Here is a 26,509-nt window from a genome sequence, read left to right on the forward strand (position 1 = left end):
AGTACAAGTGGAAGTCAGGGGGTGTGATACCTCCAGCATTGTTCTTCTTTCTTAGGACTGCTTTGGTTATTGGGGGTCTTTTCTGGTTCCATACAAATCTGATGAGTTTTTGTTTTGTCTTTAAAATAATGCCATTGGGATTTTGATGGGAATTGTATGAAATCTGTATATTGCTTTGGGTGATATGACCATTTTAACTATGTTGATTCTTCTAATCCATGAACATGGAATGTCTTTCCATTTCCTTGTGTCTTCTTCAATTTCTTTAAAAAATGTCTTATTGTTTATAGTATATAAGTCTTTCACATTCTGGTTGAGTTTATTGCTACACATTTTATTGTTTTTGTTGCAATTGAAAAATAATTGTTTTTTCAATTTTCTTTTTCTGAGGTTTCATTGTTAGTACACAGGAATGCAATAAACTTTTGTACATTGATTTTGTAGCAGGTAAATGTACTGTATCCATTTATTGTTTCTAATAGCTTTCTGGTGGTGTCTTTAGTGTTTTCTATATATCGTGTTTCCCCAAAAATAAGACCCAGCTGGACCATCAGCTCTAATACATCTTTTGGAGGAAAACTTAATATAAGATCCGGTCTTATTTAACTATAAGACTGGATGTTATAACACCAGGTCTTATATTTATGCTCCAAAAGAGCATTAGATCTGATGGTCTGGCTAGGGTCTTAGTTTCAGGGAAACATGGCGTAGCATCATGCAAAGAGTGACAACTTCATTCCCAGTTTGTATGCCTTTTACTTCTTTGTTTTGCATGATTGCTTTGGCTAGGACTTCCATACTATATTGAAAAGCAGAAGTGATAGAGGACAGCCTTATTGTGGTCCTGAACATAGAGCAAAGGGCTTCAGTTTTTCAATTAATTGATATTAGCTGAAGGTAGGTCATATATGGCCTTTACTATGTTAAGGTATTTTCCTTCTATACCTACTTTATTGTTTAAATCATGAATGTATACTATATCTTGTCAAACGCTTTTTCTGCATCTATTGATAAAATCATGATTTTTGCCCTTTATTTTGCTCATGTGGTGCATCACATTGATTGATTTGCATATGTTGAACCATCCTTGTGCCCCTGGGATGAACCCGACTTGGTCATGATGTATAATCTTTTTAACTGCATAAACACATCTTTTTTTTTTTTTTTTTTAATTAAATTTATTGGGGTGACAATTGTTAGTAAAATTACATAGATTTCAGGTGTACAATTCTGTATTACATCATCTATAAATCCCATTGTGTGTTCATCACCCAGAGTCAGTTCTCCTTCCATCACCATATATTCGATCCCCCTTACCCTCATCTCCCACCCCCCACCCCCCGCCCCCCTTACCCTCTGGCAACCACTAAACTATTGTCTGTGTCTATGAGTTTCTGTTTCTCATTTGTTTGTCTTGTTCTTTTGTTGTTTTTGGTTTATATACCACATATCAGTGAAATCACATGGTTCTCTGCTTTTTCTGTCTGACTTGGCATAAACACATCTTAATGAAACAATAACACTCTTCTCCCATTGGTGTCCTCGAATATTGACCTTCCCAAAACGAACCAGTTGTAGAAGTTTTAAACCACTTTTTCTTTCTCTGGACACTTGTTTGCAAAAGTATTGCCCTTTTATTTAAATGGCATACAAGCCTCTAGCTCTGATCACCTCTTTGAAGTTTTCATTACATTTATGTGAGAATCTCCATATACGTTTGAAATAAACCATTTTTTTCCTGCTGTCTTCCAATTTTTAGGGCTCCAAGCACTGAACCTAGCAGAGTACAAGAAAAAGTTATCTTCCATCCCCCTGGCATTTTACATCTGCCAACTCTCTGATGATTTTCCCACATTGCCACCTTTATAAATCTTTACATAAGATTTTCCCCTTTGTGAGTTTTCTGATATTTTCACAGGTGAGAGTCATTGCTGAAGTGCCTATGTAAATCACTCCACTCCACTGTGTGAATTGTCTCATAAGTTCAATTTTGAGAATTAAGTTGGAAGCAACAGCTTTTCTGCATCAGTTACATTGTACCATTTCTCACTGTGCAGTCTCTGACATAGCATGAGGGCTGATTTCCAAAGACAAAATTTCTCACATTTCATACATTCACAGAGATTTTCCTCCACATGAATTCTCTGATATCTTTTGAAGTATGACATGAAAATAAACTATTCCAGATTCATAGGTTATCTCTCCTGTGGTGAGTGTTCCTATGTTTTTTAAGTTGTGACTTCTGGAGGAAAGTCTTTCATATTCATTACATTCGTAGGGTTTCTCTCCGGTGAGAATTCCCTCATGAATTTTAAGGTATGATGTGCTGCTGAAGGTTTTTCAACAATCAATGCATTCATACGGTTTTTCCCCCGTGTGAGTTCTCTGATGTACAATGTGCTGTGACATGGAGGTGAAAGCTTTTCCACAGTCATTACATTCATATGGTTTCTCCCCTGTGTGAGTTCTCTGATGACTTACAAGGTTTGACATCTTACTTGAAGTTTTTCCACATGCATTACATTTATAAGGTTTTCCCCTGTGTGAGTTCTCTTATGTACTGCAAGGTCCGTTTTCTGTGTGAAACTTTTCCCACATTCAGTACATTCATAGGGTTTCTCCTGTGTGTGATTTCTCTGATGTTTTACAAGGCTTGACTTCCAGGCATAACTTTTACCACATTCATTACATTGATAGGGTTTGTCCCCTGTGTGAGTTCTCCGATGTACAACTAGGGACACTTTCTGGGAAAAAGCTGTCCCACATTCATTGCATTCATACATTTTCTTACCTGTGTGACTTCTGTGATGTAAAATTAGGGATGATCTCCTACAAAAGGATTTTTGACATTCATTACACTCATAGTGTTGTTGCCTCCTGTGGGGTCCCTGCTGTATACCAAAAGCTGACTGGGAACTGAAAGTTTCCTTACGTGTCTTATCATCACAAAGTAGCTCTATTGTGTTTTCTCTCGTACGTTAATGGCTGAATTGTAGTTGAAGTTTTTCCCACACTCAAGGAGTTGTCCTCCTGTGTGACTTCTCTGATATTCTGTGAACTGTGCTTTTTGACCAAAAGTTTTCTCTCTTGTATCAGTTCTCTGAAGTTGAGCAACCCTCCTAAAACTGTTCCACATTTTATTACATTTAGCTTCATGAAATTCAGTGACTCTTCTCTGTGTGAACACTTGGAGAAACAAGAACAAATTCATCAGATAGCTTTCTTTGAAATTCACAATGAGATCTCTGCTTTTTGTAAGCAGTGTTCCATATAATGAAGGCAGCCTTAGCATGCAAAGCATTACCACGTTCATTACATTCAAAAGACTGCTTCAGAGTAAGTTCCTCCACACTACTAAACGTTTGCCCATTTTGATTGTAACCAAAAAGCTTCTCTCTAGTGTTGGTTCTCTCATCTCTAGTATTGAAATGAGATGCATTAAATTCATCAATCTTCTTTTCTGAGTCATTATGTGGAGCCAATGGGTAGAGATCCATGTATGTAAGCCCCATAGTGTCACATGAAGATAGTATTTTTCTTGAAGGAACAATGTCTGTGCCAAGATTAAATGGTTTTCCTGAAACTTTCTCTTGCTCTGTAGTCAATGGTCTGTTGGTGGTGAATGAAACTTGACATAAATACTTGACTTGCTTTTCCTTCTCTGAAAGATCAAGTTGACAGTCTTCTACAAATGGGAAAATTAAAAAATTCCTTATGAAATTTATTTTTAATGTAGAAAGCAGTACAGACATTTACCATTTTATATATTTCACAATTTTATTTTTTGTTAAGTCTTCCAACACTGCGGTAATTTCAAGTATATATTAACTATATTCTCCTTCCTGTGGAGGGAAGAGGCTTGCTATATGGAGAAAAAAGGAAAACAACTGGAGGTGGCTATGAGAAGTATTTTGGCATTTTAAAATATAATTTTTAAACTTTGGGGAACAAAGGGTTTGAAGATAGGTGGGTTCCGCGGACAAAACAAATCAGAGAATGGTATGAATTCAACAACAACCAAAATAAATAAATAAATAAATAAATAAATAAATAAATAAATAAATCATGGTTAAGTGTTTTTATGGTTTCCAGCAAAGAAAGGGTTTGGATTAGGAGATTATCAGGATCTAGGTTCTTAAACTATCAAATGCAGATTAAAATGGTAGGATACTCACCAGTCTACATGCTTCCACTTGGAGGTTCCCCATTTTCAGTCTACATATCAATACCAAAATTAGTTTACATTGGAACAAATTTCCTCATATTTAAAGAAATAGTCCTAAAACCCAAGCTCTGATTCTCCTGGCTGTCATTCTTCAGAACACAAATGCCCAGGAGGAAGTGTAAATTAACTGGAGGAAAAGCCATCTTTCCACCTGGATGGGATTCACTGCCCTCTTCTGGCTCTAGTACTTTGGTTTTTATTACTGTTGTTCAAAAGTAAATGATTTTTGAACAGAATATCTTAAGTATCACTTTTAAATATGCTCACTCATGTTCTAAAAACCAGTTTCAACTATGTCCCATATTTAACTCTACTTTCTATACACTTTTCAACATACGTGGTTTTTAACAATAGTGAGAACATTAAGGATCACATGTTTCTACCTCCTCCCATAAATTTTGGAAATATCCTTTATGTTTAGCTATCATTAAAACAAATATTGTGTGTACTTGACTATTACCCTACTGCTACCCATATGCCATTCAAGCATGTCAGGGTTAGCTAAATACCTAAGATGATGTATTGCCTACTACCCAACTCCCACCCCTCAAAAGATGAAAGAATTAAGAGATATCCTTCTAGAAAATTTAGTTTTACATTACCTGTATTACTTTACATGTTCCAACTATCATTACACAAATGTACAAATCCACAGTATTTTCTACCATAGTCTGGTCCAGCCTATTTTCCTCTACAAGGGTTCATTTCAAAAAGACCACCTGGTACTCACATTCTTTCCTGACTTCCCCGTACATCCACTTTTGCAATACTCATACTCTAGGTAGCATTCAGGGAAAACTGTTTACACACTCAAATTAAAATATTACCTAGAGATAAACATAAAACAATTCATTTACAGAATCTGTATGCTGAAAATCCAAAAACAGTGATGAAAGAAATCAAAGAATATCTAAGTAAATGGAGAAACGCACTATGTCATGATTTGGAAGACTCAATCTAGGAAAGATGTCAATTACCAAAATTACTCTATAGATTTAAGCCAAGTCCCATGAAAATCCCAGCAAGATTATTTATAGACATGTTTTTTCTCAAATTTATGTGAAAAGACAAAGACACCACAATAGCTATAACAATTTTGTAAAAGACGAATAAAGTTTACTTTATATTCAGCCTTATTAAGTAGCTATAGTAATCAAGACAGCGTAGTATTGACAGAGAAACAAAAATATAGATCAATGAAACAAAAAAGAGAACTAAATAACTGATCAACACAGGCACAGCCAAATGATTTCTCACAAAGATGTAAAAGTAATTCAATGCAAAAATAGTCTTTTCATCAATGGTGCTCACCAACTGGACCACCATGGACAAAATAATGAATGTTGGCCTATACCCATCATGTACAATTATTAATGCAAGATGTGTCATGGATTTAGATGTAAAGCATAAAACTATAAACTTATTTTTTTAATTGGGAAGGGGAACAGGACTTTATTGGGGAACAGTGTGTACTTCCAGGGCTTTTTTCCAAGTCAAGTTGCTGTCCTTTCAATCACATTCAGCTTCGAGTTGTTGTCCTTTCAGTCTTAGTTGTGGAGGGCGCAGCTCAGCTCCAGGTCTAGTGCCGTTTTTTTCTAGTTGCAGGGGGCGCAGCCCACCGTCCCTTGGGGGAGTCGAACCGGCAACCTTGTGATTGAGAGGACGAGCTCCAACCAACTGAGCCATCCCAGAGCTCAGCGGCAGCACAGCAGGCAGCTCAGCTCATGGTGCCATGTTCAATCTTAGTTGAAGGGGGCTCTGCCCACCATCCCTTGTGGGACTCAAGGAGTTGAACCGGCAACCTTGTGATTGAGAGCCCACTGGCCCATGTGGGAATCGAGCCGGCAGCCTTCGGAGTTAGGAGCACGGAGCTCTAACTGCCTGAGACACCGGGCCAGCCCAAAAGTATAAAACTTTTGAACAGACAAATAGGAGAAAAAATTGGAGACTGAGGGGTAGTCAAGGAGTTTACAGACAAAAGAACAAAACAATCCATTTTTTAAAATGTATTAAATTGGACGTTATCAAAATTGAAAATGTTGTTGCAATGAAAGACTTAAGACTCTGAAAAGGCTGGTTATAGACTGACAGATAAAACGTGCAAAAGATAGAACAGGTATTTCCCTAAAGATGATATAAACATAACAATAAAAGTACATGAAAAGTCCTGCAACATTATTATCCATCAGGGAATGTAAATTAAAACAAATTAAGACATCTGCACACCAATTAGAATGGTTAAAAAAAAACACACTGATAATAAATGCTGATGATACTGCAAAAAAAAAAAAATGGATCTCTCATACATTGATGGTCAAAATGTAAATTAGCACAGCCTCCCTGGAAAACTAGTGGCAATTTCTTATAAAACTAAACATGTGCATACCACATGAACATAAAGTTGAATCCTTCGGGTACTTTATCCAGGAGAAACGAAAATTATGTTCACTCAAAAATCTATACAAAAATATTCATAGTAGCCTAATTTACAATAGGAAAACACTAGAAACAACCCAATTATCCTTCAGTGGGTCAATAATCACTCATACAGGCAACAATTTGGATAAACCTCAAGGGTATTATGCTTGATTAAAAAAAAATTGAATCTCAAAGGTTATGTGATATATGATTCTATTTATATAACTTCCTTGAAATGACAAAAGCATAGAAATGAAGAGCACATTAGTGGTGGCCAGAGGAAACAAACAACCTTTAGGGGAATGGTGGTGAGGAAGTATAAATAAAAAAAAGGTAGCACAGAGTCCTTTATGTTAATGTCACAGTTCTGATTGTTAACTGTGGCGGTACTTACACAAACATATTTATGAGATAAAACTTCATGGACCTATATGCTCGCACTCGCGTGCACACACACACACAAAGACAGAAATCAATGCAAGTTAAAAGAATAGTAAAAACTGAAAAAGGTCTGTGGTCACCTAATTAACAGTAATGTACCAATACCAGTTTCCAGGTTTTGACACTCTACTCCAGCTACTAAGATGTCACCATTGGAGAAACATGGCGAAAGTGTTCACAAATTATTTGTTTTATTTTTGCTACTTCCTGTGAGTCTATATTTTAAAAAAAAGTGAAAGAAATGCCAAACCAGGTTTGTTTGATGTTATTACTGTTATAGGAATTCCAAAGGAAGATGGAAAAATCAGAAGAGATGATCAACTTGCCTTACATTAAATTTGTACATGTAAAGCATATTTACCAAAACTGTCATTAAACACCTCTATGAAGTTTTCCTGTATTTATCACAGTATTGGTAGCACTTTGCATAATATTTTGCAACAAAACTATAGTATCGTCAATTATCATTTCAGTTATTATCTTCAATGTTTACGTAGCCAAAACCCTACTTCTGTATTTAAACCTCTAGACCCTTTTAGGTCAGTTATTTTCAACTGGGGATGTATTACAGACTTACTGATGGAGATTTATACAATGACGTTTCTCTGGGCCTTACTCCAGACTTACAGAATCTGTTTACTTGATGTTATTGTATATTAATGGGTATATTATTGGTCAACTATGACTCAGGATTATTATTATAATGTCAGTTTCCCTCTAAAAATTGTTGTTCATGCATTTTGATGAATTGAATGTACAACCACTGACTTCTTTGAAAACAGGCTTATTTCTTGTCCCTAAAGATTGTTGTGCCTAAACCTTTTTTTACAAGTGGGTTTATTATATTTTTCCTATCAAGGAAACAACCAAATTTTCTTGTCACTGCATTATTCTTATTATGAAGCCACGGCAGCTTTTTCCTATTTGAAAGTTATTACTTACAATTATTAACCACAACCATGAAAATTCTGACATCTACACATGGTGTTTAACTCTGATGCTTGCCTGAAAGCTCTGCTATAAGCTAGGCCAGAGTTCGTCTCATCAACAAAGGACAATCTCTAACCCTCGGGAAAAGAGGGGGTACTAACTATTTCAAACTGCTGACACTTCAATGAAAAGATTCTTATACAGATGCTTTCGAACTAACATCATTCAGAAAACTTTCAGGTCATTAACGTGCAGTGTCAGAATTTTTTTAGTCAAGAAGCAGAAAATTTCATGAGACTGGCAACCCAAGACACAGCAGAAAAATAATTAGTTACATGTAACTGAAGAATTAATTACATGTTAATTATATATAATTGATGGGGGGACAGAAACTTCCCTTGGGCATTGGCATTTTGGATAGAACTTTCAGAGTGAATCAATACGAAATACCTCTCATCTACCTGCCTTTGGATGTAATAAACAATGTAATTATAGACTTTTTATTCATATTACTTATCAGAGTAAGAATGAACAAAACCGAGACCATTCTTTTTAATAGATTTCCAGGATGGGAAAGTGCTCTTTCAAGAAATGTATGTAGTCTGGCATAGAGTATGTGAAAAGTTTCATTTTCTTGTGAAATAGCCATGAGATGGATTGGGAGATTTACAAAAAGGAGAAATTAAAGTAGGCTAAAATATCCTATGAATATTTATTTTATAGAAGTAGGAATTTTAGCCAAAATTTAATGTGCAGTAATTAACAGAAATAAGAGACCTTCCCTAGTGGCCAGGCATGCTCAGAAATTTAGTGAATTTAACAACCTATATAGAAAAAGCATACAATAATGGAGAGTGGGATGTAGGGAAGAATGTCACAAGGATTGGTGACACTTAGGAGACTGGATCAGATAAGCTCTGGCAACAAGGTAGGCAACATAAATACATCTGATGATGCAACAGGGGTTCACATTGGACAGTCAGTAATATAACAGTAATTTAAATTTCATATATTGTTATATAAAACCCTACATTTATAAGCCATATGTTATTTTGTAAACCCCGAGCAAGGTGAATTTGATGCATTATGTAAAAATGAACACTAATTAGAAATAACAATGGCCAAGGCATTAAAGAGGAAGCCTCTAGTTTTGGGGAATGTTATGAAGTCAGTGAGAATATGAAAAGACTGAGTAGAAAGAAAAACTAAAGTGTCAGAAAGTGTTGAAGGATCAGTATGAGGATGACCGAGATGAGCAATCAGCACTTTCAAGTGATTTCATGGTTGTGTTATGAGAGTAGGTAGTAGAACAAAATAACTATGTCAGAAGTGAAAACATAAGGATTTCTGAGTTGTGAGAGAAAAATTTCATCTTCATTTGGTTCTTCTGAGAATAAAGACAGCATAACACTGAGGTACAGCTGCCCTAAAGGTGAGATGAGGTCATCGGGATGAGGCAAAAAGGCTGGAATTACAGGAATGGATGACACAGGCATAGAGGGAGCTACTGTACAGGAAGAAGAGCTCAAAGACAGACAAATTAGGAGGAGAAAGAGACTGGGAATCAAACTTTATTCCCTCACAAATATCCACTGTATGCCTATTCCTGTTCCTTATTGTGATTGAGGTACTAGGGATACAACGTTACACCAGGCCAACGACATGTGAGCAAGCAACTCAGGGAAGCACAGACAAAAGTAGGATCAAATCCAAGGAGGGACTGAGATCGGGAATCATGATTAGTAGGATCACAGGAAGCAGAAAACGTGTGGGAGGGAGGAGTAGGCCTCTGAAATTTTCAAATAGGACACACAGGTGGAGATTTTGAAATATAATGTCAGAAGTAAGGGGACCTGGTGAGTGCTTAGGAGAAAAATAAAACAAGACCATAGATGGACTGACTGCTGGAGAAGAAGAGAGCTGATATAAATAGGGCGTCCTGGAAGGACATAGTTAGAAAGTAATGACAAGATCTGAATTCTTCATAGAAACAACACATTTGTGAGAAATGTATATAGCAAGTGCCTCCCACTCATTACTCTGTCCCTTCTTAGCAGTTAGAACATGGAAACCAAAACAAATACACATAAATGCCTTCCACATAAATTCACCGAAAATTGACATTTGTGGTAGTGTATAAAGTTTTCCTAGAAATGACTTTTGCAACTCTGCACTGTCACCCTGATCATAAATCAGTTGTCATTAGAGCACGCAGTTGTTTCTGGGGTCTGTACTCTGTTTCAAACGTCTATAATTATTCCCATGCCAGTACCATTCTGTACCGGTTACAACAGATTTACAATACACCTTTAGTACCTGTTAGAAAATATCGTACAACATGTCACTCTTCAAGTATGTTGATAAACATGGGTGAGGTGAGAATTCCAATCTCTGAACATGATATGTATTCATTTCTTTCAGTTTTACTTCATGTTGCTTGGTTTTTTAAAATTTCCATATTTGTGCAGCTGTATTTCTATTTGCATTGCAACTTTTTCTCTTTTTTCCAGCATATAAATTCTGACAATTAAGTTTGCGAACTTGTTGCAATGATGTTGCTAACTTTTTTAGACATCAGAGGGATTATTCATTATGAATCTGTACCAAATGGACAAATAGTTAATCAAGTTTATTATTTGGAAGTGCTGAAAAGGCTGTGTGAAAAAGTTAGACAACCTTAACTTTTCGCCAACAATTCATGGCTCTTGCATCAACAACGCACCAGCTCACACAACACTGTTTCTGAAGGAATTTTTAGCCAGTAAACAAATAACTGTATTGGAACACCCTCCCTACTCAGCTGATCTGGCCCCCACTGGTTTCTTTCTTTACTCAAAGATAAAGAGAATATTGAAAGGAAGACATTTTGATGACATGCAGGACATCAAGTGTACTACGAAAAGAGTTCTGATACCATTCCAGAAAAAGAGTCCCAAAATTGCTTTGAAGGGTGGACTAGGCACTGGCAGTGCATAGCTTTCCAAGGGGAGTACTTCGAAGGTGACCGTAGTGATATTCAGCAATGAGGGATGTAGCTCTTTTTGTGAAATGAGTTTGTGAACTTAATTGTCTGACCTTGTAGGACAACTACTATATGCATGTTATTTCTTTTTATTCCAAGAACGGTTTTGCATATACTTAATTTATACCATTATAGCTTTTCAATTAATCCATATATATATATATATATATGTAATTTTTTAAAATTAATTACTTCTGTTTTTGTTAAGTCTTCTCAAAATTCTTTGTTTTTCAAACTTTCCATGAAGAAGTACTACATGCATTCCCCAAAAGTTATATGCAGGAAAGATTTAATTCAGCAGGTTTGGGGTTTTCTCATCCTGCACATTCCAAAGAAATGATTGCTTTCTGACCAACTCTTGGGGGTAGCTTGTAAGCCCATGGAACATTCTGCCTGGTAAGAGTGTGCTTACATACCTGGGGGCTGGGGCCACACCAGACAGTTCAGGCTCACACTGGGATTTATGGTTGGGGCCTTGGGTCTCACTGGAGGGGCTACACGCTGAGTAAACAATGTCAGTAACATGGATGCTCCAGCCCTACATGACAGACCCCCAATAAATACTTGGACACAAAGCTCGGGTCAATTTCTTTGCTTGGCAATACTTCATTTGTGCTGTCATACATCGATGCTGGCAAAACTAAGCACTTCCATACAATTCCACTGGGAAAAGAGAATAGTTTGTATTGAGTCTCTCTTGGATTCTGCCCTCCGTGACTTTTACCTTTGCTGATTTTATCTGTACCCTTTGGCTATAATAAACTGTAAGGGTTAATATAGCAGCTTTGCTGAGCTACCAGAGACCTGTGGACCAAGGTTCACAAATACATTTTATATTTTTATAGTTATAATTTTGAGGTACCTCTTGATCAAATAGATTTTTCAAAAGTGTATATATATATATTTATTTTTAATTTACAAATGGCGTATTTTTTCTCTTGGCTAGTTGAGGCCAAGTCTTACTCCAGTGTCATTCCTGATGACAGCTGTAGCAAATGTTTGGGCCATCTTAGGTGGCCTCCCTCCTCGTGGGATCAAACCTGGGTCAGTCTGTGAGGGCAAGGGCAGCAACCATTGAGCCTGTCTCTGATCTTTTTCTTTATCGATCTGTACCCTAGACTCCCTTTCCACTTCATCCCCATTAAAGATCTGAAAAACTGTATCTAAGAGGACTGGGAGAGGAGTCTGTGGACTCCGCTCTAAAATCTGAAGCTTCCCTCTGATGTCTGGAACTGATTGTCCAATAAAATGCAAGGCAAGTACAGTGATACCCTCGCAGTCAGATGGATCTAGGTTAGTATATTTATAGAGGCCGTCAGCTAAGCAGAATTGAAAGAAGGCTGGGTTTTCATCCAGTCCTTGAGTAATAACCCTGTTTCTCATGGTTAACTGGTTTAATAATGCCTTTTTTAATGCCCTCAATAAGACAGGTAACCATATGGTCTTGTCTAATCCTGACCTATAGACCAGCTTGATAATTCCAATCAGTTTTATGTTTGAGAAGAGCCTCGGCCCAAACCCTGTATTGTCCTAGATTCTGGGCAGCTAGCTCGTCTGCATATCTTTGGGCAAGAGCCCAGATACAGGTTTTTCTTCTAAGGAACAGCAAGTGGTTAAAATGATGTGAACGACCTGCCAAGTAAGATCAAAGGCTATGGTTAGGCCCTGGAATTCCTTAATGAACTTACAAGGGTCTTCAGAATAGGTCTCTAATTTTGTCTCTGAGCTAGATCTGCCATAGGGAGAGGGACATGAACATTAATTGTACCGGCCTCTCATTTGTGATCTCCTGGAGGGCATGGAGTCTGCGTTAAAACCAGCTCCACTACATGTGATGCCTGCAGGACTGGGAGCTGGGGCAGAATAGGGAGGGGGAGCTGGAGAAGAGGTGCAGGGGGCAGAGAGATTTGAAGAAGGAGAGGTAGGAAGGGTAGGAGGTGAGCTTCGAGGAGCTCTAGGAGGGACCTGAGATAAAAAGGGGTCGTCTGAAACATCCGGAGGGGGACAATGAGGAAATTTAACAAGACGCATGTGGCATTACTTCCGGAGGTCTGGGTTCTGGCTCAGAGCCATAAAGGCTTGGACATATGGAGCCTCAGACCACTTGCAAAGGCGCCTACACAAAGATCTAGTTGCATGACGGTATTATAGTTCAGAGTGCCATTAGTCGGCCTGACCTCCTGATTGTCCAGTTTATATAGGGGCCAGGAGGTTCTGCAAAAGAAAAGCATTTTGTTCTATTTGAGAGGAGAGGGCGAATTTGGTCCAATTCTTAAAAAGACAGCTAAGGGAGGCGTCGAGAGGGACAGAGCAAGGGCCACCCATGGTGCTAAGGATGGTGGTCTTGTGATAGCCAGCCTAGGAGATCAAGGGATGTCCCCCAAGGTTCTCTGGAGTCTCTGGCTCAGGAGTTGTGGAATTAATGCAGTTCTTACTGCATACTCTGGAGAAAGACAGAAATGACCATTAATTGTGAGGCCATCCCCGCCACACCTAAGGTTGAGGGTTGTGGATCCCGTCCATGGAATTCCCGGTGCCCCACAGATGTCTCAAGGCATGTCACTTACTGAACAAAGGCCTGTTGTCCCATGGGGGTGGCAATGGAAGTCCAGAGAAGCAAAAGAAGGGGGAGCAAGTCATCAAAAAGAACTACAGGGAGTGGCCAGTGGAAAGCGAGTCTGTGTACCTTTGACTTACGTGCATATCTGATGAATGCTTCTTTGTCTTGCCCCTGGTGGGACCTACACATGGAGCCCCGACCGCTACCAGATTATTCTGCCACAGAATTCTTTAAAGTGGCAGACGCCTTGGAGGAATTCATGTGCCCATCCCATATCCACTAAGAGGGCGGCCAAGGAGACTTGCCGATCCCAAGAAATAGAAAGGAGCCTCACACAAGGTCTGGCTATGGGATTCCCCAACCATCAGAGAGCTTGGACTTAGGATTCCACCAGAGAGTAGCCCTGGCCAGGAAATGTCAATTTCCTACCCTCAAGGGTGAGTATCCGAGAGAGGCTCCGAATGTGGATGCGGGGAAAAGGAGGACTAGTCCAACTCCTGGGTTCGGCACGAAAATGTATTAATTAGAATTAACCCCTGGTCTTTTGCAAAAGTTGAAAGGATTCACAAGTCTCAAAAAAGTGGGAAAGCAAACACAGTTTTATTGAAGGTTGGGCAGAGAGAGAATGCCCATGGCTAAAGGAGACAGCTGACCCCAGGTGACAGAATGTAGGGGTTTTATTTTTTTTTTATGCTGACGCAGGGGCCAGTTATCTTGCAATTGTTTAGTTGAGTCTGGGCCCTTCTGAGAACTATTGTAAGGCTGGCTTCATCCAAAAACTGTCCAGGTGTTTGTCAGTCTGCAAGGGTAGTGGTATCCGGAGTATCAGAGTTTAAGTGGTTAATGTTTAAACCTATTCTTCTAGCTCGCAGGCTTATTACTAACTTTTTCAGACTCATCAGTTAATCTTTAGGCATATTCCTGTTAGCTCCTACACTCATTCCCGTTAGCACTTTTTATGACTCATCACTCCTTTTAGTTGTTTCCAGTCCCAAATAATATCAGAGGCCAAACACTCACTATAACATTATTGTTTCCTTTCCCCCCTTAATTTCCACCTGGAAATACAGAGGGTATCAAAAAAAATGTATACACATTTTAAGAAAGGAAAAAACAGTACTAAAATTGTAACATGTACCGATAACAAAAGATGAATACAAGTCATGTTTGACTTCTGCAATTACAAGAGGAGCTCAAACTGCTTACCATCAGCATCCAGACACTTCTGATTATGGTGAACTACTGTTGGAACAACATTGACCAAAGTGTCCACTGCCTTATTTTTTGAAACCCCTGATAGAACTCAACATGGGGCATCATTTTAAAACAGTCTTCACAAGACAAAACGTGAAACTGGTGGCACATATGTCAATGCCCAGCAATGGTATGAGATTTGGAAGAATACTTTTTTCTTGGGGAGATATTACACTAAATACAGGTACTTCTCAGATTAGGTACTTCTCAGAACCTTAGGGGAATTGCTGTAGCTACCACCAAAGTACTAGCCAAAAAGGAAAAATCCATAAATTCCCTTGCATGACTTGTATTAGAGAGCAGAATTGCTCTTGACAATCTAGCTAAACAGGGTAGGGGTTGCTCTAGCGTTAAGAACTCCTCTTATACTTGGATAAAACACCTCTGGTGAAACAGAGATGGAACTAGATAAAATATGGGCACAAGCCAAGTGATTAAATACAGGGCACACTGACACCTCCATGGTTCTCGAATACCTTCAGCTGGCTGCCCTCAGGTATTGACTCCTGCTTCAGGTCTATTCTACAAACTGGACTTATCCTTTTGCTTGTTATTACATGAATATTTGCTGCTCTAAAACTTTGTTTTGCATAGGTCAACGTTATAAACACACCACTCTGACAATGGTCACTCAACGTTTTGAGATGATCACTAAGGCCTTCGAGACTTCACAGGAAAAACCTCAAGAAACTACAGAAGATGTTTGTCCTTAAAGAAACATAATGATAAAGACTTCCTGTGCTCTGGTGCAATTGCTCAAATGTGGCCTAAGGCTCCTAAGGAAAATAAAATCATGCTCCCTTCTATGTGGGACACAATATACTGGGAATGAGACTTCCTGGCGACAAGAGAGCAAGGATGCTTTTCATAAGTGATCAGTGTTGCTTTACCACGATTGATCAGTGAGGCTTTCAAGAAAAGACCTCAATCAAAGGGGAGAAACACAAAAAGTAATATAAATGCAGACACTTTACAATGGAGTTAGAGCTGCCATCCCAGAGGAAGTACCTTGCACATCTTACTCCACAAATCCTTGGAATGTTAAAACTGGGCAAAAGAACCTTTCAAATGGCCCTAAAGCAGCATTTCAGCATAACCAGAAAGCAGATATTATGACTACTGGCTGGAATTTTAAATATTCTTTAGAATTAGCATCAGTATGGGCTGAAAATTAAAAATGTTTTAGAATTAGCATCACAATTTTAACTTGTCAACACATATAGAAATTTCTTCCTTCTATTCATGTAATTGTTCCCCTTCCCTTTCTCATAAATGCCCCTTGCCATGCCTTCTAATTGAAACCCTGTAGTGTTTCTGCCTGAATCAGTGCTTCACCAATAGCCATTCGTTTGGATATAAAATAAATGCTTGTTGCCCCTCATGTTGGTCTTCTACTTTTAGGTTAATAGTTTATAAATGGATTTTGTAAACAATTCAAAGTATTATCCCAAAAATTTATCAGCAAAAACTCTAAGGCCCTGCATGTGTCTGTTTTTTATTGGGACAGGCACAAGTGGAGGAGAGAGCGGAAATGTTGGAGACAAATCAACTGGGCAATTTTCTCACAGCTCCTGCCTTCCCTATGGTTTATATAATATATAGAAGTGTGTGTGTGTGTGTGTGTGTGTGTGTGTGTGTGTGTGTGTGTCAAAGGAGCAAGCTTCTGAATTTCTCAGCCAAAGGACAGGATGGAATATCACACCCTTTTTAACACATTGATTCAACTCATTTCCACTGATAAAAATTACTCAGTCTCCTAGGGGCTTTCATACACTCCGAAATAGAATTCACAGGGACTGCCCAACACCTCCAGTCAGTGTACAAGCCTTAGTTCTTGTCTCTCCTTCTGCTTTATGGTTAAAGACCTCCTTGTGCTTTGGTTGTGTTTTATTCTGAGAAGAAACAGTGCCCATATCCATGTTTCACATTTCTTATCAACCCACATTGTTGGGACACAGACCCCAGTGGCACTACGTTAGAATGCCCAGCCCGGCACGGCCCTGCCACAACGCAGGTGTCCGTGCAGCTTTCCCTCAAAACACTGCTACAACCAGGGGTCTTTCTAGCTGCCTCACGGGGCACCCACTTCTGCGCAAAACCTCCAAGTGCTCTCGACAGGATCCAAAGAGTAACCCCCAATAAGACTCAAACAGATTCCTCCAAACCTCTCCCCAGAATGAATCAATACCCCATAAATAAAGAGGATCTCCAAACAATCAAGCCGATAATGAAAGATTATAAGGCTCACGGCCTCATTATCTCCTGAACAGATCCATACGGCAGGGAGGAGAGAGTTCCATCCGTGTTTAGGGCTCAGAGAACATTCTCTAGTGGAGGAAGTGGTGTGGAGAGCGTCCTCTGGACATGTGCCAGCAAAGAGAGAAAGCGGGAAAGGCCTGGTCCCACATCACTAGGACTCTGCATCTAGGTTTCTCAGCAATGATCTCAGCCCCAACCAAAATTTTTAAATCTTTATTTAAGGGGGCATAAAATTCTAAATATTTCTGCAAACACTTAACATGTTCCAAAAAAGTATATGAATAAAGAACTTGCTCTATGATGCAAAATATTACAATGGCAGATTAAATATTATCATAATCAGAACACTTAGGCTTGGTGAAGATGGTTTGGTAAAGCAAAAAGGCATCAGAAACATTAATATTGAACACAGGAGCCAATCTGAATGAACATATCTTGGCTTTATCTCATGATTTGACCATCAAAACAAAATTAAACTAATAACAATAGTAAAGGATTAGAACATAGAACATGAAGAAAGAATCTCAACTTATACAAACACTAATTTAAAATTCTGGAAAAAGGAACTGTTTCATACCACGATAAGGATAGGAGGAAAAATGGGAAAAGTAGCATGATTTTGCAAATATGGTAAAAGTTGACTTGGGCAATGACCAGAAATAAATGCTAAAATTTTTAAAAGCTTGAGAATTATGATAACACACAGAGTATAGCCTGAATGTATCTCCTCAAGATACTTAATGACTTTTTTGTGAAGAAACATGGAAGATACCACAGTAACCAAATAACACAATTTAGTATTTTGCTTATTGAGACCTATTAACAGTACGTGCATCCTGGTATGATGTACTGAAAAATCCTCAACGCTTCTTTTGTATTGCTACAAAAGGTACACAATATAAATGTAATCATCAAATAAATGAAACTTGAAACAAAGCCTGTTATTTATATGAATAATAATAGAGAAGAGCTCTGGTTAATAGCCACTGATCATTCAGGATGTTGTCAGGGGTTCCCTTCATGTGACTCTTCTGACACATATCCACTTGTCACTTTTCACAGAGGTCCCAATCATAGCTTTTCATAGCTGAGGGATGTCTAACACAGGTAGATCCAAACCTGTAACAGCTCAGCAGAGAACAAGTATTTTCTTCCTTGCAAAAGTCACAGTTAGAGGAAACTTTTCCACACATTTCTTGAACCCTGACTCCTTCCATGTGCTACTCTTCCCTCATCGAAGGGAAAAGGAACAGCAGAGAAATATATAGAACGAAAACGTCTTCATAAAACTTGTTTTACCACTGACAGTCATATTCTACTACCTAAAATTTGGTGACACTACCACATTAAGATGAAAGAGTGATTGGGAAATTTAGACTAGTCGTGGGCCTAAGGACAACAGTAAATGGTTATTGGAGACCATGCAGTATATGGCATAGGGGTCTCTTTTTATTAGATTTATTATTTATATGTATGACATTGTGGACTGACTTGGCAGGATTTCCCAAATCCATTACCTTTGTAAGATTTCTTTCATCTGCTTAATATCTTATGAGGTCTCTATTGCTCTAAAAGTTTGCAAATTTTGACTGTAATCCAAAGAATTCTCTCCAGTATTTCTTCTCTCATTTCTAGTATTGGAGTGAGATGCATTAAACTCATTAGTCATCTTTCTTGAGTAATTATGAGGAGCCCATTGGTAGAAATCCAAGTATGTAGGCCCTATAATGTCATCTGCAGATAACATTTTTCTTGAAGGAACAATGTCTCTGCCCAGATTAACCGGTTTTCCTGAAACTTTCTCTTGTTCATTAATCAATGGTCGGTTGGTGGTGAATAAAGTTTGACATAAATACTTGTCTTGGTTTTCTTGGGTCTTCTCTAAATGATCAGGTCGCCAGTCTTCTAAACATGAGAAATTTAAAAACTGCTTATTAAATTTAACATATTTTATGCCAAAAGTCTTACAGACATTTGCCCTACTATACATTTAACAGCTTTATTCCTTGCTAAGTCTTCGAACACTGTAGTAATTCCAAGTATATGTTAACTATACTCTCTTTCCTTGGGTGGCAGGAAGCTTGCTGTAAGTGGAAAAAGGGAAAAGAAATTGGAGTTGAATATCATGTGTACTTTGGCATTTTTAAATATAACTTACAAACTTGGTCATAAAGGAAAGGAACAATGAATTGAGAACCAAAGGTTTTAAGAAAGTTGGGTCCTGGGAACTGAAAAAAATCAGAGAATGGTATAAATTCAATAGAAAAAAATAAAAAAATCAAGCTTAAGGGTTTTTAGAGGTTCCAGCAGAGAAAGGGTTTGGATAAAGTTGATTACGGGCGATAACATCATAGAAATGGTGACGTGAGGTGAGCCTCTTGAAATCTCGCCAGCAATTTACACCAAATTGAACATCTATAATTTCACAAAGGACTCCTTGAACAGCAGACAGGCAAAACTAAGAGAAATGCAATTGAAAGCATCTAAAGGTGGGCAAATTGGGTTAGTGGGAGAGATGGGAAGTTGTAAGTTGGAGATGTGGGCCGACCACAGGCTACAGGACATATGCAGACTGGAACTCCGAGCTCCAGAGCTACCACAGTCGCAGGAGAGGGAAGAATTCAGATTGCTAGTGCTTCCCTTATGGCCCACAGTCCTGCCTAAGGGATCAGCATGTAACACAGCTGAAACCCACCCTCACAGCAGAGACCTCGGAGCAAAGACTAAGGGAAGAAGGGTGAAAACAGTGGGTTAAACCCTCACTGCCCATCAGAGAATGGAAGGCTTATGCATGGAGCCTAGCTGACCTCTTCTCATCCTCCCAGAGCTCGCCCCACCCCCACCTTCCCAGTGCTAGAAGTGGAACGGTAGCACTGTCAGTTCAAAAGAACAGGATATTTGCAGGTTTGAGAACTGCGGCCTGCAGTCATGGACTCATGGCCCAACTAGTTCCGGCAAAGGAGAAAGAGTCTTGGGTGCAGGATGGACAGCGCTGGTGGTCGCCGACATTACTCTGGACCACCTGTCACAACCCACCCACCTTTGCCCCCACCTATCTGGGCAGATCCCTTCAGGGATAAATAGAGCCGCTGAAATACACAGGCCCTGAATCTGGTTCAGGAAGAGCTTCGAAACTTCAGAAGCTCTCTACATCCCCCAACAGAGGCAGTACCCTAGACCAAGGTGACCTGCTCACAGAGTAGAAGCCCACCTTCCAGGGAATCTCCCCAATGTGTGAGAAGCCGGAACAACACAAAGAAAATATAACACTACAGCGTGAGAGAGAATAAAAGGCTGCAATCAGAGAGCGGCCACTCTACCAACACCTACTGGAAAGCAAAAGAAAGACCTCTTCCTATCAACCTGCTGCAGAACCTACTCCTGTAGATGCCCAGGAAGAGAAACAATAATTCATTAATTGCCATGAATAACCAAGGTAACAAAGCAGGTCAGAAAGAAAATGAAAAGTTTCCAGAAAATGAATTTAAGTACATGGATATATGTGACTTAAATGACAGAGAATTCAAGATTGCAGTTCTTTAAAAAGTCAACGAGATACAAGAAAACACTGAGAGGCAGTTTAATGAACTCAGAAACACAATCAAAGAACAAAATGAACATTTTACCAAAGAGATTGACATTTTAAAAAAGAACCAAATTGAATTTCTGAGATTAAGAACTAAATAGAAGAAATGAAAACTGAAGTACCAGCTTAGGTAATAGAGCCGACAAGATAAAGAAAAGAATCAGTGAAATCGAAGATAGAAATTTGGAAATGACAGAGATGGAAGAAGAAGAGAGAGTTGAAAGTTAAAAGAAATGAAAGAACTCTACAAGAACTTCCTGACTCAGAAAGGGCAATATAAGAATAATGGGCATACCAGAAGGAGAAGAAAGGGCGAAGGGAACAGAGAGTGTACTCAAACTAGTAGTCAACGAGAATTTCCCAAACTGTGGAAAGAACTGAATCCTGGAATCCAAGAAGCAAATAGAGCACCTAATTATCTCAACCCCAACAGACCTTCTCTAAGGCACAGTGTATTGAAGCTATAAAAAATTAACGACACAGACTCCTCAAGCCAGCCAGGGAAAAGAAGACGGTAACCTACAAAGGAAAGCCCATTAGATTATCATGAGATTTTTCAGCAGAAACTCTACAAACCAGGAAGGAGCAGACTAAAATATTCAAACTACTGAAAGAGAGAAATTATGAGCCAAGTATAACATATCCAGCAAAGATATACTTTAGATATGAAGGAGGAATAAAGGCCTTTTCATACATATAGAAGCTGAGGGAATTTTCTAACATATGACCTGCACTAAAAGAAATACTGGAGGCTATTTGACCTGAAACAAAAAAGCAAAAGAATACAAAACCAAGAGTAGAATTATGAACAGACAGACTGAAGCAGGAAATGGCAACCGGTACACCAAATAGGACACTACACACTTGAAGATAACATACAGGGTAAAGAAGAAGAAAAAAAAAAACATTTGAAAAAAAAAAGAAGAAAAAGACGACTTGCTACTGCAGCGCAGAAACCGACTCTCAGGATAAATAGGGATAATTTGTGACAACAAAAACATAAAAGGGGGCCGAGTAAAGGCCTGAACCGGAATACAGGAATGGAGAAAGTAAGCATGGTGAAGAAAATGGAATACTCCAAATATGAAACTTTCTTTTACATAAACTTAATGGTAACCACTCAAATAAAATCCAGAACTGAAATATATAATATATAAAAAAAGAAACAATCAACAAGACAAACAATAACAAATGTTGGAGAGGCTGTGGAGAAAAAGGAACCCTCATACACTGTTGGTGGGAATGCAGACTGGTGCAGCCGTTATGGAAGGCAGTGTGGAGGTTTCTCAAAGAATTACGAATAGAATTGCCATATGACCCAGCAATCCCTCTTCTGGGTATCTACCCAAAAAATCTGAAAACATTTAGAGATAAAGACACGTGTGCTCCAATGTTCATTGCAGCTTTGTTTACGGTGGCCAAGACATGGAAACAACCAAAATGTCCTTCGATAGATGAATGGATAAAGAAGTTGTGGTATATATACACAATGGAATACTATTCGGCAGTAAGAAAAGATGATATAGGAACATTTGTGACAACATGGATGGATCTTGAGAGAGTAATGCTGAGCGAAACAAGTCAGACAGAAAAAGCAGAGAACCATGTGATTTCACTGATATGTGGTATATAAACCAAAAACAACAAAAGAACAAGACAAACAAATGAGAAACAGAAACTCATAGACACAGACAATAGTTTAGTGGTTGCCAGAGGGTAACGGGGGCGGTGGGTGGGGGGTGGGAGATGAGGGTAAGGGGGATCGAATATATGGTGATGGAAGGAGAACTGACTCTGGGTGGTGAACACACAATGGGATTTATAGATGATGTAATACAGTATTGTACACCTGAAATCTATGTAATTTTACTAACAATTGTCACCCCAATAAATTTAATTAAAAAAAAAAAAAAAAAAAAAGAAAGAAACAGAGGGGAAAAGCATAGAATATCACCACACTGAAATAACAGCAACAAAAAGGCAAAGAAACAATGGAGACAGCATCCTACCAGAAAACCAAAGACAGAATGATAGGAAATCATCACATATCAATAATTACCCTAAATCTAAATGGACTGAACTCATCAATAAAAAGGCACAGAGTAGCAGAATGGATCAAAAAACTAAACCTAACCGTATGCCGCTTTCGAAAGACACATCTCAACCACAAGGACAAATACAGACTGAAAGTGAAAGGGTGGAAATTGACACTCCAAGCAAAAGGGATTTGGAGATAATCAGGTATAGCTATACTGATATCAGATGAAACAGACTTCAGGATAAAAAAGGTACAAGAGACAAAGATGGATATTTCACAATGATAAAAGGGACTGTGCAATAAGAAGATATAGCAGTCATCAATGTTTATGTCCCCAATCAGGGAGTATCGAAATATATCAAGCAACTACTAACAGAACTAAAGGGAGAAACCGACCAAAACACAATTATACTAGGGGCCCCAAATACATCATTGAAAGCTATGGATAGATCATCCAAATAGAAAATAAATAAATAGCAGCCCTAAATGACACACATTAGATAAAACGGACATAATTGACATGTATAGAGCACTTCATCCTAGAACATCAGACTATACATTTTTTTATAGTGTACATGGAACATTCTCAAGGATAGACCATATATTGGGACATAAAACTATCCTCAACAAATTTAAGAAGAGTGAAATCATACCACGCCTATTCTCTGATCACAAGGACTTGAAATTGGATATCAACTGCAAAAAAAAGCAGGAAAATCAATAAATGCGTGGAGATTAAACAACATACATTTTAAGAACGACCGGTTCAAAGAAGAAATAAGAGGAGAGATCAGAAGATACACAGAAACAAATGAGAATGAAAATACATCCTACCAAAATTTCTGGGATGCAGCAAAAGCAGTCTTAAGGGAAATTTATATCATTACAGGCCTATCTCAAGAAACAAGAAAAATCTCAAATAAATAACCTCACGTTAGAGCTTAAAGAACTAGAAAAAGAAGACAAATGAAACCCAAGCTCAGTAGGAGAAAGGAAGTAATAAACATCAGAGCAGAACTAAATGAAATAGAGAACAAAAAGACAATAGAAAAAATTAATGTGACAAAGAGCTGGTTCCTTGAAGAGATTAACTAAATTGACAAACCCTTGGCTAGACTCACCAAGATAATTAGAGAAAAGACACTAATAAACAAAATCAGAAATGAAAGAGGGGAAGTTATCACAGGTGCCACAGAAATATAAAGGGTCATCCAAGAATACTATGAGGACTATATACCACCAAATTCAATAACCTAGAAGAAATGGACAAATTCCTAGAAACATAGAGCCTTCCTAGGCTGAATCATGAAGAATTGGAAAACTTAAATAGACCGATCACCAGTAAGGAAATTGAATCAGTCCTCTAAAACCTTCCCAACAGCAAAATCCGGGACCAGATGGCTTCATTAGTGAACTCTACCAAACCTTCAAAGAGGATCTAATACCTGTCCTGCTCAAAATCTTCCAAAATATTGATGAAGAGACAGTACTCCCTAACTCATTTCATGAGGCCAACACTACCCTAATACCAAAACCTGGTAAGGACAACACAAAAAAAGAAAACTACACACTAATATCTCTGATGAATATAGATGCAAAAATCCTAAACAAAATTCTAGCAAATCGAATGCAACAATGAATTAAAAGATCATTCATCGCGACCAAGTGGGGTTTATCCCATGGGCACAAGGATGGTTCAACATATGCAAATGCATCAATGTGATACATCACATAAACAAAATAAAGGACAAAAATCGTATGATTATATCAATTGACGCAGAAAAAGCATTTGACAAGATACAAGAGCCACTTATGATTAAAACACTTAATCAAATAGGTGCAGAAGGAAAATACCTTAACATAATAAAGGCCACATATGACAAACCCTCAGCTAATCTCATAATTAACGGTGAAAAACTGAAGCCCTTTGCTCTACGTTCATGAACACGGCAGGGCTGTCCCCTATAACCTGTGCTTTTCAACATAGTGTTGGAAGTCCTCACCAGAGCAATCAGGCAAGAGAAAGAAATAAAAGGCATCCAAATTGGGAATGAAGAAGTTAAACTGTCACTCTTTGCAGACGACATGATGGTGTATATAGAAAACTCTAAAGATTCCACCAAAAAGCTATTAGAAACAATCAACGAATTCAGTAAAGTTGGCAGCTACAAAATCAACGTACAAAAGTCCATTGCATTCCTATATACTAACAATGAAATCTCAGAAAAAGACATTAAAAAAACAATTCCTTTTGCAACTGCAACAAAAAGAATACCGAGGAATAAACTTAACCAAGGATGTAAAAGAGCTATATGCTGAAAACTACAAGACAGTTTTAAAAGAAACTGAAGAAGACAGAAAAAAATGGAAAGACACTCTGTGCTCATGGATTGGAAGAATCAACATAGTTAAAATGACCATATTACTCAAAGCAATATACAGATTTAATGCAATCCTCATCAAAATCCCAATGGCATTTTTTAAAGAAATAGAACCAAAAAAATCATCATATATGTTTGGAACCACAAAAGACCCAAAATAGCCAAAGCAATCCTAAGAAAAAAGAACAATGCTGGAGGTATCACACACTCTGACTTTAGGTTGTACTACAGGGCAACAATAATCAAAACAGCATGGTATTGGCAGAAAACCAGACACACAGACCAATGGAATAGAATTGAGAACCCAGAAATAAAACCACATAAATATGGACAGATAATTTTTGACAATGAAGCAAAAAACATACAGTGGAGAAAAGACAGCCTCTTCAATAAATGGTGCTGGCAGACTTGGAAAGCCACAGGCAAAAGAACGAAACTGGACTGCTATCTGTCACCATGTACCAAAATTAATTGAAAATGGATCAAAAACTTAATCATAAGACCTGAAACAATAAACTGCATAGAAGAAAACATAGGTACTAACCTTACGGACCTTGGGTTGAAAGAGCATTTTATGAATTTGACTCCAAAGGCAAGGGAAGTAAAAGCTAAAATAAATGAATGGGAGTACATCAAACTTAAAAGGTTCTGCACAGCAAAAGAAACCATCGACAAAATGAAGAGGTAACCAACATAATGGGAGAAGATTTTTGCAAACAGTGCCTCCAACAAAGGGTAATATCCAAAATATATAAGGAACTCATACAACACAACAAGAAAACAAACAACCCAATTGGAAAATTGGCAGAGGATCTGAAGAGACATTTCTCCAAAGTGGACACACAAATGCAAATAGACATGAAAAAATGCTCAACATCACTAATCATCAGAGAAATGCAAATAAAATCCCCAGTGAGGTTTCACCTCACCCCGGTTAGAATGGCTATCAAGACAAATAGTAACAAGTGTTGGAGAGGCTGTGGAGATAAAGGAACCCTCATATACTGTTGGTGGGAATGAAGATTGGTGCAGCCACTATGGAAGGCAATGTGGAGGTTCGTCAAAAAATTACAAATACCATTACCATATAAACAAGCAATCCGTCTCCTGGGTATTTACCCCAAAAATCTGGTAACATTTATACATGAAGACACGTGTGTTCCAATGTTCGTTGCAGCTTTATTTATGGTGTCCAAGACATGGAAACAACCAAAATGTCCTTTGATAGATGAATGGATAAAGAAGTTGTGGTATATGTACAGAATGGAATACTATTCGGCAGTAAGAAAAGATGAAATAGGACCATTAGTGACAACGTGGGTGGATCTGAGACTATAATGCTAAGCGAAATAAGTCAGAAAGACAATGTAGAGAACCATATGATTTCACTGATAT

The 26,509-nt window shown here is 38.2% G+C and overlaps 1 protein-coding gene across 1 annotated transcript in view; it reads right to left on the minus strand.

The window, feature by feature from the left end:
• Positions 1-1,355: 1,355 nt before the first annotated feature.
• LOC148755029 (zinc finger protein 487-like) overlaps positions 1,356-26,509 on the minus strand; it is a gene marked incomplete at its 5' end in the record, with an annotated part of 32,190 nt that continues 7,036 nt past the window's right edge. Inside the window, one exon of the mRNA XM_088793422.1 lies at positions 1,356-3,685. Within this exon, the coding sequence (XP_088649548.1) occupies positions 3,162-3,685 (524 nt within the window). The remainder of the gene's footprint in view (positions 3,686-26,509) is intronic.

This window comes from Rhinolophus sinicus, chromosome 16 (assembly GCF_057876585.1).
Source record: "Rhinolophus sinicus isolate RSI-liver-muscle chromosome 16, RSI-T2T, whole genome shotgun sequence".
In the NCBI taxonomy this organism is placed as follows: Eukaryota; Metazoa; Chordata; class Mammalia; order Chiroptera; family Rhinolophidae; genus Rhinolophus; species Rhinolophus sinicus.